At 42.9% G+C, this 13,884-nt stretch overlaps 1 protein-coding gene across 1 annotated transcript; it reads right to left on the bottom strand.

Annotated features, from left to right (window-relative positions):
• Nucleotides 1-10,515: 10,515 nt before the first annotated feature.
• Nucleotides 10,516-12,382, bottom strand: LOC101823256 (uncharacterized protein C2orf78 homolog). Its single transcript, XM_040740951.1, has one exon. The coding sequence runs from the start codon at nt 12,376-12,378 to the stop codon at nt 10,516-10,518; it is 1,863 nt and encodes a 620-aa protein (XP_040596885.1). The 5' UTR covers nt 12,379-12,382.
• Between the last annotated feature and the right edge of the window lie 1,502 nt (nt 12,383-13,884).

Raw genomic sequence — 13,884 nt, forward strand, 5'->3', positions numbered from 1 at the left:
CTGGGCCTTTTGTTTTTCCATATAAAGTTGATTAATGTTCTTTCCAGGTCCTTGAAGAATTGTGATGGAATTTTGATAGAGATTGCATTGAATCTATAGACTGCTTTTGGCAAGATTGCCATTTTTATTATGTTGATCCTACCAATCCAAGAGCATGGGAGATCTTTCCATTTTCTGGTATCTTCTTTGATTTCTTTCATCAAAGACACAAAGTTCTTGATATACAGGTCTTTCACTTCCTTGGTTAACATTATCCCCAGATATTTGATACTGTTTTTGGCTATTGTAAAAGGTGATGTTTCTCTGATTTCTTTCTCAGTCACTTCATCCTCTGTATATAATAGGGCCACTGATTTTTTTGAGTTTACCTTGTATCCTGCCACATTGCTGAAGGTGTTTATCAGCTCTAGGAGTAACCTTGCGGAGTTTTTTGGGTCACTTATGTAAACTATCATATCATCTGCAAAAAGTGAAAGTTTGACTTCTTCTTTTCCTATTTGTATCCCCTTTATCTCCTTTTGTTGTCTTATTGCTGTAGCTAGAACTTCAAGTACAATATTGAAGAGATATGGAGAGAGTGGACAGCCTTGTCTTGTTCCTGATTTTAGAGGAATTGCTTTGAGTTTCTCTCCATTTAGTTTGATGTTAGCTGTTGGTTTACTGTATATTGCTTTTATTATATTCAGGTACGTTCCTGTTATCCCTGATCTCTCTAGGACCTTTATCATGAAGGGGTGCTGGATTTTGTCAAAGGCTTTTTCAGCATCTAGTGAGATGATCATGTGGTTTTTCTTTCGCAGATTGTTAATATGGTGGATTACATTGATAGATTTTCTAATGTTGAACCATCCCTGCATTCCTGGAATGAAGCCTACTTGATCATGGTGGATGATTTTTCTGATGTGTTCTTGAATCCGGTTTGCAAGTATTTTATTGAGTATTTTCGCATCAATGTTCATGAGGGAAATTGGTCTATAGTTCTCTTTCTTAGTTGTGTCTTTGTGTGGCTTGGGTATCAAGGTAATTGTAGCCTCGTAGAAAGAGTTTGGCAGTGAGCCTCCTGCTTCTATTGTGTGGAATACTTTGACGAGTATTGGAATGAGCTCTTCTTTGAATTTCTGGTAGAATTCTGCACTGAAGCCATCTGGGCCTGGGCTTTTTTTATTTGGGAGACTTTTGATGACTGCTTCTATTTCATTAGGGGTTATAGGTCTGTTTAGATTATTTATCTGTTCTTGATTTAGTTTTGGCAAGTGATATCTATCCAGGAAATTGTCCATTTCCTTTAAATTTTCAAATTTTGTGGAGTACAGATTTTCAAAGTATGCCCTGATGATTCTCTTGATTTCCTCAGAGTCCGTTGTTATGTCCCCTTTTTCATCCCTGATTTTGTTAATTAGCATGTTCTCTCTCTGTCTTTTGGTTAGTTTGGACAGAGGTTTGTCTATTTTGTTGATTTTCTCAAAGAACCAACTCTTTGTTTCATTGATTCTTCTCATTGTTTTCCTGGTTTCTACTTGATTGATTTCAGCCCTCAATTTGATTATTTCCTGGCGTCTGCTCCTCCTGGGGGAGTTTGCTTCTTTTTGTTCTAGAACATTCAGCTGTGCTATTAATTCTCTAGTATGACTGTTCTCCAGTTTTTTCATGTAAGCACTTAGTGCTATAAACTTTCCTCTCAGCACTGCTTTCAAAGTGTCCCATAAGTTTGTGTATGTTGTGTCTTCATTTTCATTGAAATCGAGGAAGCCTTTAATTTCTTTTTTTATTTGTTCCTTTACCCAGGGATGGTGCAATTGTGCATTGTTCAATCTCCATGAGTTTGTAGGGTTTCTGCGATTTGTGTTATTGTTGAATTCTAATGTTAATGCATGGTGGTCTGATAAGATGCAGGGGTTATTCCAATTTTTTTGTATCTGTGGAGATTTGCTATGTTTCCTATTATGTGGTCAATTTTAGAGAAGGTTCCATGTGGTGCCGAGAAGAAGGTATATCCCTTTGTATTTGGGTGGAATGTTCTATAGATGTCTGTTAAACCCAGTTGGGTCATAACTTCTATTAATTCTTTTGTTTCTTTGCTAAGTTTCTGTCTGGAGGTCCTGTCTAGCGGTGAGAGCAGAGTGTTGAAGTCTCCTACTATTAGCGTGTGAGATTTTATGTGCATTTTGAGCTTTAGTAATGTTTCTTTCACGAATGTAGGTGCCTTTGTATTTGGGGCGTAGATGTTTAAAATTGAGACTTCATCTTGATGTATTTTTCCTTTGATGAATATGAAGTGCCCTTCTTCATCTCTTTTGATTGATTTTAATTTGAAGTCTAATTTGTTAGATATTAGGATTGCTACGCCCGCTTGTTTCTTGGGGCCGTTTGATTGGAAGATCTTTTTCCAGCCCTTTACTCTGAGATAACGTCTGTCTTTGGTGTTGAGATGTGTTTCTTGTATGCAGCAGAAGGAAGGGTCCTGTCTTCGTATCCATTCTGCTAGTCTGTGTCTTTTTATAGGCAAGTTGAGGCCGTTGACATTGAGGGATATTAATGACCATTGATTGGTGATCCTTGTTTGCGCTTGATTTATTGTTAGTGAAGTTATTTTGTGTAGTTTCTCCTCCCTTTTTCTTTTGGTGTTTTGTAAAGTATGATTATATATTGCCTGTGTCTTTGTGAATGTAGTTATCTTCCTTGGCTCTAGGTTTTCCTTCTAGCATTTTCTGTAGAGCTGGATTCATGGATACGTATTGTTTAACTCTGGCTTTGTCATGGAATATTTTGTTTTCTCCATCTATGGTAATTGAGAGCTTTGCTGGATATAGTAGTCTGGGTTGGCATCCTTGTTCCCTTAGCGTTTGTAGGACATCTGACCAGGATCTTCTGGCTTTCATCGTTTCCATTGAGAAGTCAGGTGTAATTCGGATAGGTCTGCCTTTGTATGTTACTTGGCCTTTTTCTTTGGCTGCTCTTAATATTTTCTCTTTACACTGTAGGTTTGATGTTTTGATTATTATATGGCGAGGTGACTTCTTTTTCTGGTCAAGCCTATTTGGTGTTCTGTAAGATTCTTGTACTTTCATAGGCATATCTTTCTTTAGGTTAGGGAAGTTTTCTTCTATGATTTTGTTGAATATGTTTTCTGTACCTTTAAGTTGAATTTCCTCACCTTCTTCTATACCTATTATTCTCAGGTTTGGCTTCTTCACGGTGTCCCATATTTCCTGGATATTTTGTGTTAAGGATTTGTTGGTTTTGAGATTTTCTTTGGTTGACGACTCTATATCCTCTAATGAGTCTTCAACACCTGAGATTCTCTCTTCTATCTCTTGTATTCTATTGGTGATACTTGCATCTGTAGTTCCAGACCGTTTACCGAGCTTTTCTATTTCCAACATCCCTTCATTCTGTGTTTTCTTTATCGTTTCTATTTCAGCTTTCAATCCTTCAACTGTTTGAGCTGTTTCCTTAATTTTCTTGGTTGATTTTTCTTGGTGCTCTTTAGATTCTTTGAGAGATTTGTTTATTTCTTGAATTTTTCCCCCATTTCATGGATTTTTTTGTTTGTTTTTCTTCTATTTCTTTAAGCGATTTCCTCGTTTCTTCTTTGAGGGTCTCCATCATCTTCATGAAATAATTTTTAAGGTCTGTCTCCTCTTCTTCCTCTATGTAGTGCTTTTCAGTTCTTGCTGGTGTTGGATCTCTGGATTCTGGTGGGGTCATGTTGGTGTTTCTATTGCTGAGTGATCTCTTATTCTGTCTTCTTCCCATCTCTTCTTCCAGTGGGTGCTGGTGGGGTCTTTCCGTCTCCACTGGTCTCCTTCCTTACTGCAGCTGAAGCTGGGGATGCTGAAGCTGGACTCCCTGGGGTTGGGGTCTTGGAGGGGTTGATGTCTTTCCTGAAGCTGGGCTGCCTGAAGCTGGGCTCGCTGGGTTGGGGTCTTGGAGGGGCTGATCTCCTTCCTGTGTGGGCGGCTCTTCTGGAAGCCGGGAGCGGGCCCGAAGATGGAGGGGGATGGGGGCTGGGCGGGCGGTCCCTGCCTGAGACCCAATCTCACCTGAAGCTGGGCTTGCTCAGAAACAGCGGTCTTATGTTCCGTGTTGCTATGCTTGAAGTTGGATGCTTCCTGTAGAATGCAAAGCTGAGAGACTTATGGCTGCACGTGTTCCCTCTTTCATACTTTTGTTGCTCTTCTGCTGCACAAACATAGCTACCTCTGGACCTTTTCTCTCTGCCTCATGTTCTGTTTTCCTGAGATAAGCTTGTCTGTTTTGCCCCTGTTGTGGAATTCAATGTGTTTCACTCTCAGGCTTCAGAGGCATGGACATTGCTATTTTCTTTGCTCCCTTCATCTACTATCAAAGTTATAGTTACAACCTCTTCATCCCCACTACAATGACTGTGACAGTTAGAGAAGCCTCTTCCAACTTGCACCCACCTCTGTAGAATCCCCTGGCTTCCAGCATTCTCTTCCATGCTTGGGTCTGGGACGAGGATAAATGTAGAGTGGAACTCCTGTAGGAAGAAGGCATTAGCTTATCCTGGGTGGTGTGTTTCATGAAGAAACTATGTAGGGGTCTTGATTTATATGTGAAAAAAGAACTATCCATTTCCCACCTCATTATATACTCACAGAAAAGAAATTGTTTTGTGATTTGTTGAAATATGGGGCAATCTTGTGTCGTTCCACCTTTTGCTTTGTGCTGGATCACCCACTACTGTCACTTCCTGGTATGTTCATGGAGTGTCTCATGGCATGGGTGTAGGAGATATTTATATTGATTCTTCATTCTAACCTCCACACAAGCGCTACCTTGTTAAAACTGACAGAGGAGCCTGTTTCCCTGTCTTCCTTCTTTAAAAGAGGAGTCGGTTCTTTCACTCAGGACCTCTTCACTCTGAGCTAGTGCTGTAGCATTCAGCAATATGTGCATAGCAGTAACACTGTTACTCCAGGTAGAGACTTTATCGTTGTGTAGTGCTGGACAAAAGTCTGCCATTAGAATGTCCTTTCCCAAAGGACAGCAGAATGTCCCTGTCATCCCCTCTACCAGATTCTCTTATAACTCATCAATGGTCAGATAATGTGACACATTCCCAGTGACAACGCCTGACAGTTGGATTGTTCATTCACTCTTCTGGTCACAGATATTTCATGGGAAATATGGTTCTCCTGCTGTACTCTAAACCAAAATGTGAGGAAATTTACCAGGACAATGCTATGGAACAGTCAAACAACACACATAAAACTAGACATACTTGGGTTGGTTCATAGAAGGATGGGTGGATGGAAGGATGGATGGATGAATGGATGATTGGATTCATTGATTTTCTAAAGGATCGATGTTTGGAAGGCAATATGGATGGACGGTTGGATGGAAATTAGTGTGTGTGTATGTATGTATGTATGTATGTATGTATGTAGGTAGGTACATATGTATAGATAAGTAGAACTGTGTCCCGTTTTTAAATACCATCATTTATGTGTTTAATAAATTTAAAAATTTATAATCATTTTCATTTTTTGAAAATAACTTATTTTCTCTAACTACCTATACTGATTTAGTTTCCTTAGTCTCTATACCTTTAATTGCTACCTCAGTCTCCTCTTCTCCGTACTGAGCCCTTATCTGTTGCACTTTTGAAATCAACAGGCTTTTAAGAGCTACCAATGAAATATGAGAAAACAAAGTATATTAAGAAGAAGGAACATTTATTACAAACAGGTTGACAATAGTTACCCAATGGAAAGAAAAGTGTCCTAATAGCTGTCATAAAAGTCAGATTCCCACATGTTCTTATGTCAGAGTACCACAAAATTCAAAGCATATACCCATAATATATACAAGGATGCAGTACGTGGGCATGAGTAGGTCTTCAGTGTCTGTGAGATTCTATGAGCTGCAATTTGTTTATTTAGGGAGCTTTGTTCTTTTCTTGTCCTCCAGATCAGTGGCTCTTAAAGCCTTTCTTCCCTCTCTTCCAAACAATTGGATGCCATGAATTTTGAGGGGAGGGATTTGATGGTGGCGTCCAATGTAGAATTTCCCCCCTTGATGTCTGGCACTGGGTCTCTGTCTCTATTTCCATCTGCTACCAGATGATGCCCCTCTGTATATGGTTGAATGCATTCCTTGTCTGTCATTCTAGATTTGGGTTGCCCTATGCAAATTTGATTTTCTAGTTCATCCTATTTACAAGTAATCTGATGTGATTCTCTTTTAAACTATGAACCACATATTATTTTCTGTTCCCCAGTTGAGAGACCGGTAGATATTTTCTTGTTTCTGGCTATAATGAAAAAAGCCACAAGGAGTGGTAGGATGGAGATTTCTCTATGTATATGTTCACAAGTGGTATAGTTGGATCTTGAGACAGGTAAATTTCTCATTTCTGTGGAACCGGCAAACTGATTTTCATAGCGTCTGTACAAGTTTGTATTCCTACCAGCGGTGTAGGAGTGTTCTCCACATCCTTGCCAAAATGAGCTGTCAAGTGTGTGATTGACCTTAGGCACTCTGACCAGCGTCGCATGGAATCTGAAAGTAGTTTTGATTTTCATATTCCAGATGGACAAAGATATTGAGTAGTTCTTCATTCCTTTCTCAGCTGTTTGATCTTCTGCCCTTAAGGGTTGTCTGTTGAGATCTGTAACTCATGAATTAAGCTGTATATTTGGACCTTTTTATCTCTTGAGCTGTTTAAAATTTTAGGATGTTATTTGTCCTGTATCACATGCAGGGTCAATAAAAATGTTCTTTCAGTTTTTATGCTGTCCCCCAATTAAGTGCTACTCTTGTGTGACTGTGGAGACAGAGAGAGAGAGTTGTCTTCTGTGTCAGTGCATTCTGTACTGTTCCCAACATTGTCTTCCATCAGCTTCAGTGTATCTGATGCTATGGTTATGTCTGTGATCAACTTGGAATTAAATTTTGTATGTGGTAAGAATTATGGATCTAGACTTAGACAATCTATGGGGCATTGGGTAGCAGATCAGTATTTATTCCTGGAAATCAAATGGTCTCTGGGTGCCCATCCCACAATGAGAGATGCTCTCTCAAATTGGACAATTGGGGGATGGCCCAGCTGAACAAAATTACAGACTCTAGAGATCCCTCATTGAGGGTCTTACAGTGCTTGGAGAATGGAGTGGGGATTGGGTGGGAGGCTGGTGGGGCTGTTGCGGGGAGCAGGCATGGAGGGCAGGGTGAGAGAGCTGGTACTGACATGGGAAGCAATATTTTTTCTAATTTAAATATATAATAATAAGTGATTCAAAATAGGAATTATGGATCTATTTATATTGTTTTTCATGCCTACATGCATGTTGACCTACAGCATATGTTGAAGATGCTGTCCTTTTACCCATTTTGTGTATTTCTGGACTCTTTATAAGAAATCAGGTGTCTTCCTGAGTCTAATTTTGTATTTGGGTCTTCTATTTGATACCATTGACAAATGTGTCTGTGTTTATGCCAATTCCATGTACTTTTTCCATTGCACCTTGGTAGTGCCTCTTCACATCTACTACCATGAGACATCTAGAAGAGGTTTTAATGTTATCATCATTAATATATCCTGTGTCTTTTTGTGGCTCTCTATGAAACTGAGAATTTGGCATTCAAGGACCACTAACAAATTGCTTCTGCATTATACTGGGGATTATCTTGATTGTGTTACTTTTTGTAACTTTTCTCTTTTTTTTTCTTAGTTAATCTTTCAGAACCTTGATCATTGTGAGCTCATTCCTTCTTCGGATATTCTCCTCAGAGACCTAAAGCATTTGTCATGCTTATCTCTCTGTTGCTGTTTTAGAGTTACTCAAAGATATTTGATGACATTTGAGGCTACTGTGAATAGTGTATCTCAAATTTATACCCAAGTCTTTTTCATTTCTATGTTTTTTGGGATATATGTAGGTACATAACCAATTAACTATATACATATAGTTAATTAATCACTGACCAAGTTAACTTGCTGAAATCATTTATCAGGGACGAGTTGGTGCTCTGGGATATTTGCTTGTAACCTCAGAGACATCTAGAGACAAAGATAGATTGATTGTCATCTGAACAAAGTTGATATTCTCTGTTTGTTACAGGCTTGGAGCTGGAGGTAAGGCCAGGAATCCTAAAGGCATGGAGATGGGGTCAGTTCATGATCTGTCCCCATGGACAGGTGTTGTCCTCACCTGGCATCCTGAGGGCAAGTATTACCAAGTACTCCCCTGCAGCAGAAAGAATACCTGGCAGTCTGAAGTGTCAATCCCAATGATGTCTCTTCTCCATTTGCAGCACTGAAAAAGAGTCAAGGAAGAAGACAGGGCCTGGTAAGTGAGCTGCTCCCTCCTTTCAGTGCCCCTCTGCACTTAGGTCACTATAGCATAGGGACAGGGCTTCCTATGATCTCCGCTTGAGCCACAGATTTTCACAACAAGAGAATCTGAGTTGAGCTCCAGTTCTAAACTCATGCAGTTAAATCTCATGGGATGCTAGGTATGTACCAAACCACACCTTGACTCTCACATGGCCTCTTCATCAAATGATGCTTGGAAACTTGGAAATGCACAGGTTCAGGAAGAAAATGATTCCACCAGGATCGGTTCAGCATTCATTTACTTCCAAAACTCTTGTGGCAGAATCACAGGCAGTGTCCTAGGCAGAGGCAGAGCACAGGCAGAGACAGGCATATTAATGTGAGTTCCAGGCTAGCCTGATGCAACATAGTTACAGGCTATCAGTCAAGAATTTAAAGCAAGTTATCAATAAATGGATTCATCTTCCTCTATTTCACCCTGTAAAATGTCAATGTGTAACAAACTCTGAAACTTTCACATCCTATCATAGCAAAGTTGAAGGTTTAGGGACAGTCCTGAACGGAGGAAATCTCCAACCACTCCAGAAATACTGGCAGGAGATGCCAAATGTTCTCTCGGGGAAGGAAAGATTTCATTGTCAGGAAAGAAGGAGTTACATGAGGTATGTGTTAGAGAAATGGATGAAATCTTTGCTACCGATACCTCAGTCAGAGGATTAGCATCTGGATTATTTACAATTAGATAAAATCTGTAAATCATGAGAAAACAGTCAACCCTCTTAGTAAAGGAGCAATAAAACACAGTCCTCACAGGTTTACTGAAAAAGGAGAGTGTGTTCAGGAGGCATCAGGAAAACACATAGTGAACCTGCTTGAGCTGCCAACCAAGGCAACCTTCAACTCAAATGAGAAACACTGCGGATAGAATACTAGGTATATACTCTGCTGCTGGGTATGGCATGGTTTCCAGTCTGATTGGATACCAGTATGGGGGGTCCTCCAGAATCCCAAACCTGCCCTTCCACACGGTTCATGTACAACTCGTCAATGAACTCAATATGTTTCTTGAAGAGGTACTTGCCCATCAGTGTTGATTGCAGCCCATTACTAACCCAAGCATGGTGTCCCACAGCATTGTCCATAGTGAGGAAGCCGTGACGTACAGAGAATGTGAAGTCCTTGCATCCGTAGTGAAAATGAAGTTGTGTTGTTTGTAGTATTCAGATCCACCTGGGGCTCGATGAGATGGCTCAGTAGTTAAGGACACTCTATGGTCTTGCAGACCCCAGGCTGAAGTCAGAGGACCTCAGGGTGGCTTTCAATGTCACTGAATTCCAGAATCCAGAGAATTGGTGTCCTCTTCATTCCTCCTTGTGCACTCCACACATGTTTTACATAGCAATCCGGGGGGAAGACACACACACACACACACACACACACACACACACACACACACACAGACACACACACACACAAACACAGACAAAATAAATTGAGATATTAAATGGGTACTTTTAAAAGTGGATGCAACTTGAGGTAAACATAGTAATTAACTTAAACCATTCTCAGAAAGAGAGTCACCCATGGTTATGTTCACATCAAGCTGGGTGCTTGATTGTGTACATCTGGAATCGTGAAATTGCAGGAAGACTTCTGTCCCAGACTACTAATGATTAAAGGGCTGGAGTGGGAGGTTCAAATTGGGAGGAAGTGTGGTTACAGCAGGCGTGTGGTCACTATAGAGCATCAACTCTGGGGAATATACCATGTTTAGTAACTAGTGCAATGAAAATGAAATCTAGGAGAATAATTTTATCATCACCACTGTTTTGGCTAATTGCTTTGACACTAAGTAATAACTTGCAGTGATGTAACACACAGGATGTATTTATGTAACATCTATTGGCAATATAGATTAATGATAGCCAAGTTATGAGGAAAACCTCAAACCCTCTCTATATGTCAATGGATGAAATAACTGACTTTAGTTTCCATAGTCAATTTTAGTGTCTTCAAGTATTTACAAGCAGAGAAACTATCTGTGCATTTATATATAAACCCAGACGTGTACACATTAATCTACTTACCTACATATATACTTACATGTGTATCTATTCACAAGACATTTAAACATCAGACATAGCCATGTGTCTGCATGTATTACCCAGCTTGTGTATGATGTCCAGCGCTGCATTGGAAGGCTTGGCCAGCACTTACATTGCATAGCCATAATATTGAGCAATTTCCATATCCTTTTCCCTATGAAGGAAAACGTGCAGTTTGTCCTGAGAGGAGCACTTGGCAGCATTCTGTCGCTCCCATTGGGCCCAGGTCTTCATGGCCTCCCTTTCTGGCCTCTGCTCTGCTGTGATGGGCTGTGAGATGCCTGGACCTGGAATGTCGACTTTCCTCCATGGAAGTGGTTGGCGGCTGAAGTCTTGCAGCAGATATTGGGTTTGAGGTTTGGGAGGTGATGGGGCCTTGTTCCTGGCAGCAGAGACAAGCTCCCCCTGGAGCGAAGGATGAGCTGATGCTCTGTAGGGGTCAGGCCCAGGGACAGCTGGCCGAGGCCTTGTGCAAGAATAGAAGCTGTTGGGTATGTTATGCTTTGTGGCACTGGTGGCGGTCGGCACTGCTGTCTTCTCAGAGGCCGTCAAGGATTTGCTGGCAGGAGCTGCTTGGGATGAATTGAGTGTGGTAGACGGAGCCGAGTGGGAATGCGGCCTCACAGCGTAAGCTGCAGTGGGCTTGCCTGAAGTCAGGGAGAGAAGCTTTCTGGAAAAAGGTCTGGCTTGAGGCTTGCCCAGTTCTGGGAAGGGGAGAGGTACTAACTTGACCTTTCCAGGTGGGGGCAGCTTACACAGGGAGGGAGGTGGACACTCCTTGGGAGCACTGCTCTCTGGTCTCTGAGCATTTCCTGGGGTGTTAGCAGGCCTTGGGCCATCACATGGCACATCTAGCGGTGATGTGGTAGCCGGGCCTGTCCTGGCATCTTGGTTGCTGCCGAAGTTTGGCAGAGACTGAAAGCAGGAGATGCCCGTTTTCTTGTCACTCTTCTTTCCCAGTGGGTGAAAGACCTGCACGGCCTCCAGCATGTGCATGCCGAGGTGGGTTCGAGGCTTTTTAAAGCTGTCCTGCCTGAGCTCAGGTGGACTCCTCTTCCTCTTGGTCTTGGGGACGCTGAGCTTGTCTTCTACCTTGACTCTGGGACAAGATGGCTTCAGATCTCCAGTTTTCTTGGTTTGGTTGTCTCTGGTCTTCTTGGTCTTGTCTTGGCTCTGTGCCCTAGATATTCTGGGTCTGCTGTGTGAAGATTTCTGATCTGTGTTGTCAAAAGTCCCTTCACTGGCTGTAGAAATGCCTACAGCCTCTTCTCCCTCCAACAGGATGTGGCACTGGATTCTGGGCTGAGGAGCTCCATGAAGCACATCAGAGGCTTTCTGGTCTTTCTTGTTCACCTCTTTGTATGTGAAGATTCCCCTGCTGGAGCTTTCCTGAGCGTCATCCCTCCTGAAGACTCTGAAGTCTTTCGATCGTGTTGCTGAGGGATCTTCCAATTGGACTAGGTCAGTGACGGAGTTCAAGAGTTGGGGGAGGTGAATGTCTGACACGAGTGTGGTCATGTCTTCAAAATCAATGCTGGGCATCATGACACTCCGCAGATTCCCTCTCTCTCCCAGACCAAGGCTAGTGCTTCTCAAGGTGGAAGTATCAGCAGCTAGCTTCTCCCTCAGGCTTCCATCATCAGAGTAGTTCAGGGGCTGCTGCATGCCGGGCTGTGCTAGAGGGAGGAGTGGTGCATCTTGGATTTCTTTAATGCACTCATAGGTCTTCCTAGGCATGGGTGGGTCAGCAGTCATCTCATCCATATTGTTATTCTCTGTTTGTTCCAGGCTTGGAGCTGGAGGCCATGTCAGGAATCCCGAAGCACTTTGGATGGGGGCAGTTAATGAGCTATCCCCAAAGACACGTGGTGTCATTACCTGGACATTCTGCATGTGGGCATTGCAGAGGTCTGGACTCTGCAGCAGATAGAGTGTCTGGTCTGTAAGTGTCAATCCCAGAGCCGTCTCCATGTCCACCACTGAAAAAGAGTGAAGGAAGAAGTCAGCGCCTGGTGAGTGAATTGAGTGAGCTGCTCCCCTCCTTGCAGTGCACCTCAGCACTGAGGTCCTTACAGCACTGGGGCGGGGCTTCCTGTTAGCTCTGCCTGAGTGAGAAGTGCATCACCTCTGTGTGGAGACACATAGTACTGTTCAGTTGTTCCTGGTGACCATGCGATGTCATGTCTTCTTAGACGTTTGTGTGTTTCTTTGTGTTTGTGTGGTGTGTGCATGCATAGTGACCACTGTGAGGTTACAGAGGTAGGTCCCTTGGCCTGTCTGTGGTCTTCACTTGCCCCCCCGAACCCCACCCCCGCCTTGGTCTTTGGAACAGTGTTACTCCTTTTCTTGGAAGTTTGCTCTTAGACGGGTCTTGGGGTCTAAAGTCCAAAATTACATGTGTCTTTCCTTTATCTTGTTTCAGTTTCTGTCATTACTCCTACGTCCCCAGAAAGCTCAGTTTTTATAGGAGGTCAAGTATCACACCCAATTCCTCCCTCCTGACAATTCTAGAACCCTAAAAATCCTCCAGCCCCACATTTCAGAGACTTCTTATAAGTGACAAGAAAATGAGTTTAAGGGGGTAGAATCTTTGGACTGCAGGGTGACCATCTCTCATTATTGAGACTGAAGATGGGGATGGTGAGCCAGAGGCAAAGCTACCCTCTCGGAATGCATATTCTTCCCCTGTGTGGGCATTACCTACTGAAAGATCATACTCCTTGCCCTCCTGGCTGTACAAACCTTGAAGTCTTGTGTCTGGCATGGCTCGAGCAGACTTGGGATTAGAGATGGCAGAGGTAGAGAAAGGTGATGGGGCATTCCTTGGCTGAATCTCCTTGGAAACCATCACTGTCTCTGGTTGCAGGGCAGAGGGCTGAGTTGCAGAGTGGGACACAGCATCATTGTCCTGCAGGCACCACCTGATTTCCCCAGGTATCAGGGGTCCCAGTCTGTTGGGGTCATAGTAGGCAACCTGGCTGCCTGCCAGGTGGGAAGGTATCAGGCTGTACCCTTGATTCTGTACATTTGGCAGTGTTGCCTGGAGAACTGTTGGGCTGGAAGAGACTAAAGCATTGAGATCTAAAATATTATCACACTGGGCTCTCATGGACCAGGAGGAGAGTGTGGTGCTCTGGTCAATGATAGTTCCAGTGAAGTCCTTCCTGTCAGTGCTTCCTGTGAGATGCCACAGGAGAGCACCTGGATAGGAGTTTGCCGGTGTAGAGATCTGGTTCTGGTCAGTCAGTGCAGTCAGCATGGTCGTGCCAGCTCGTTGGGAAAGGGAGGCACTGTCCATGAGCTGCTGGCAACAAGTGCTGGGGTCTGATGGCAGGAGCCACGCAGATCTCACAGCTGGGGCGGAGACCCTGGAGAAGTTGCACACACTTCCTGCTGAGGCGGTGGAATTCCTCAGCACAGGCACAGAGGGTCTCAGAGCACATTCTGTCCCAAAGAAAGGTGCACATTGGAAATTAT

This window comes from Mesocricetus auratus, unplaced genomic scaffold, assembly GCF_017639785.1.
Source record: "Mesocricetus auratus isolate SY011 unplaced genomic scaffold, BCM_Maur_2.0 contig_11857_pilon_obj, whole genome shotgun sequence".
Lineage (NCBI taxonomy): Eukaryota > Metazoa > Chordata > Mammalia > Rodentia > Cricetidae > Mesocricetus > Mesocricetus auratus.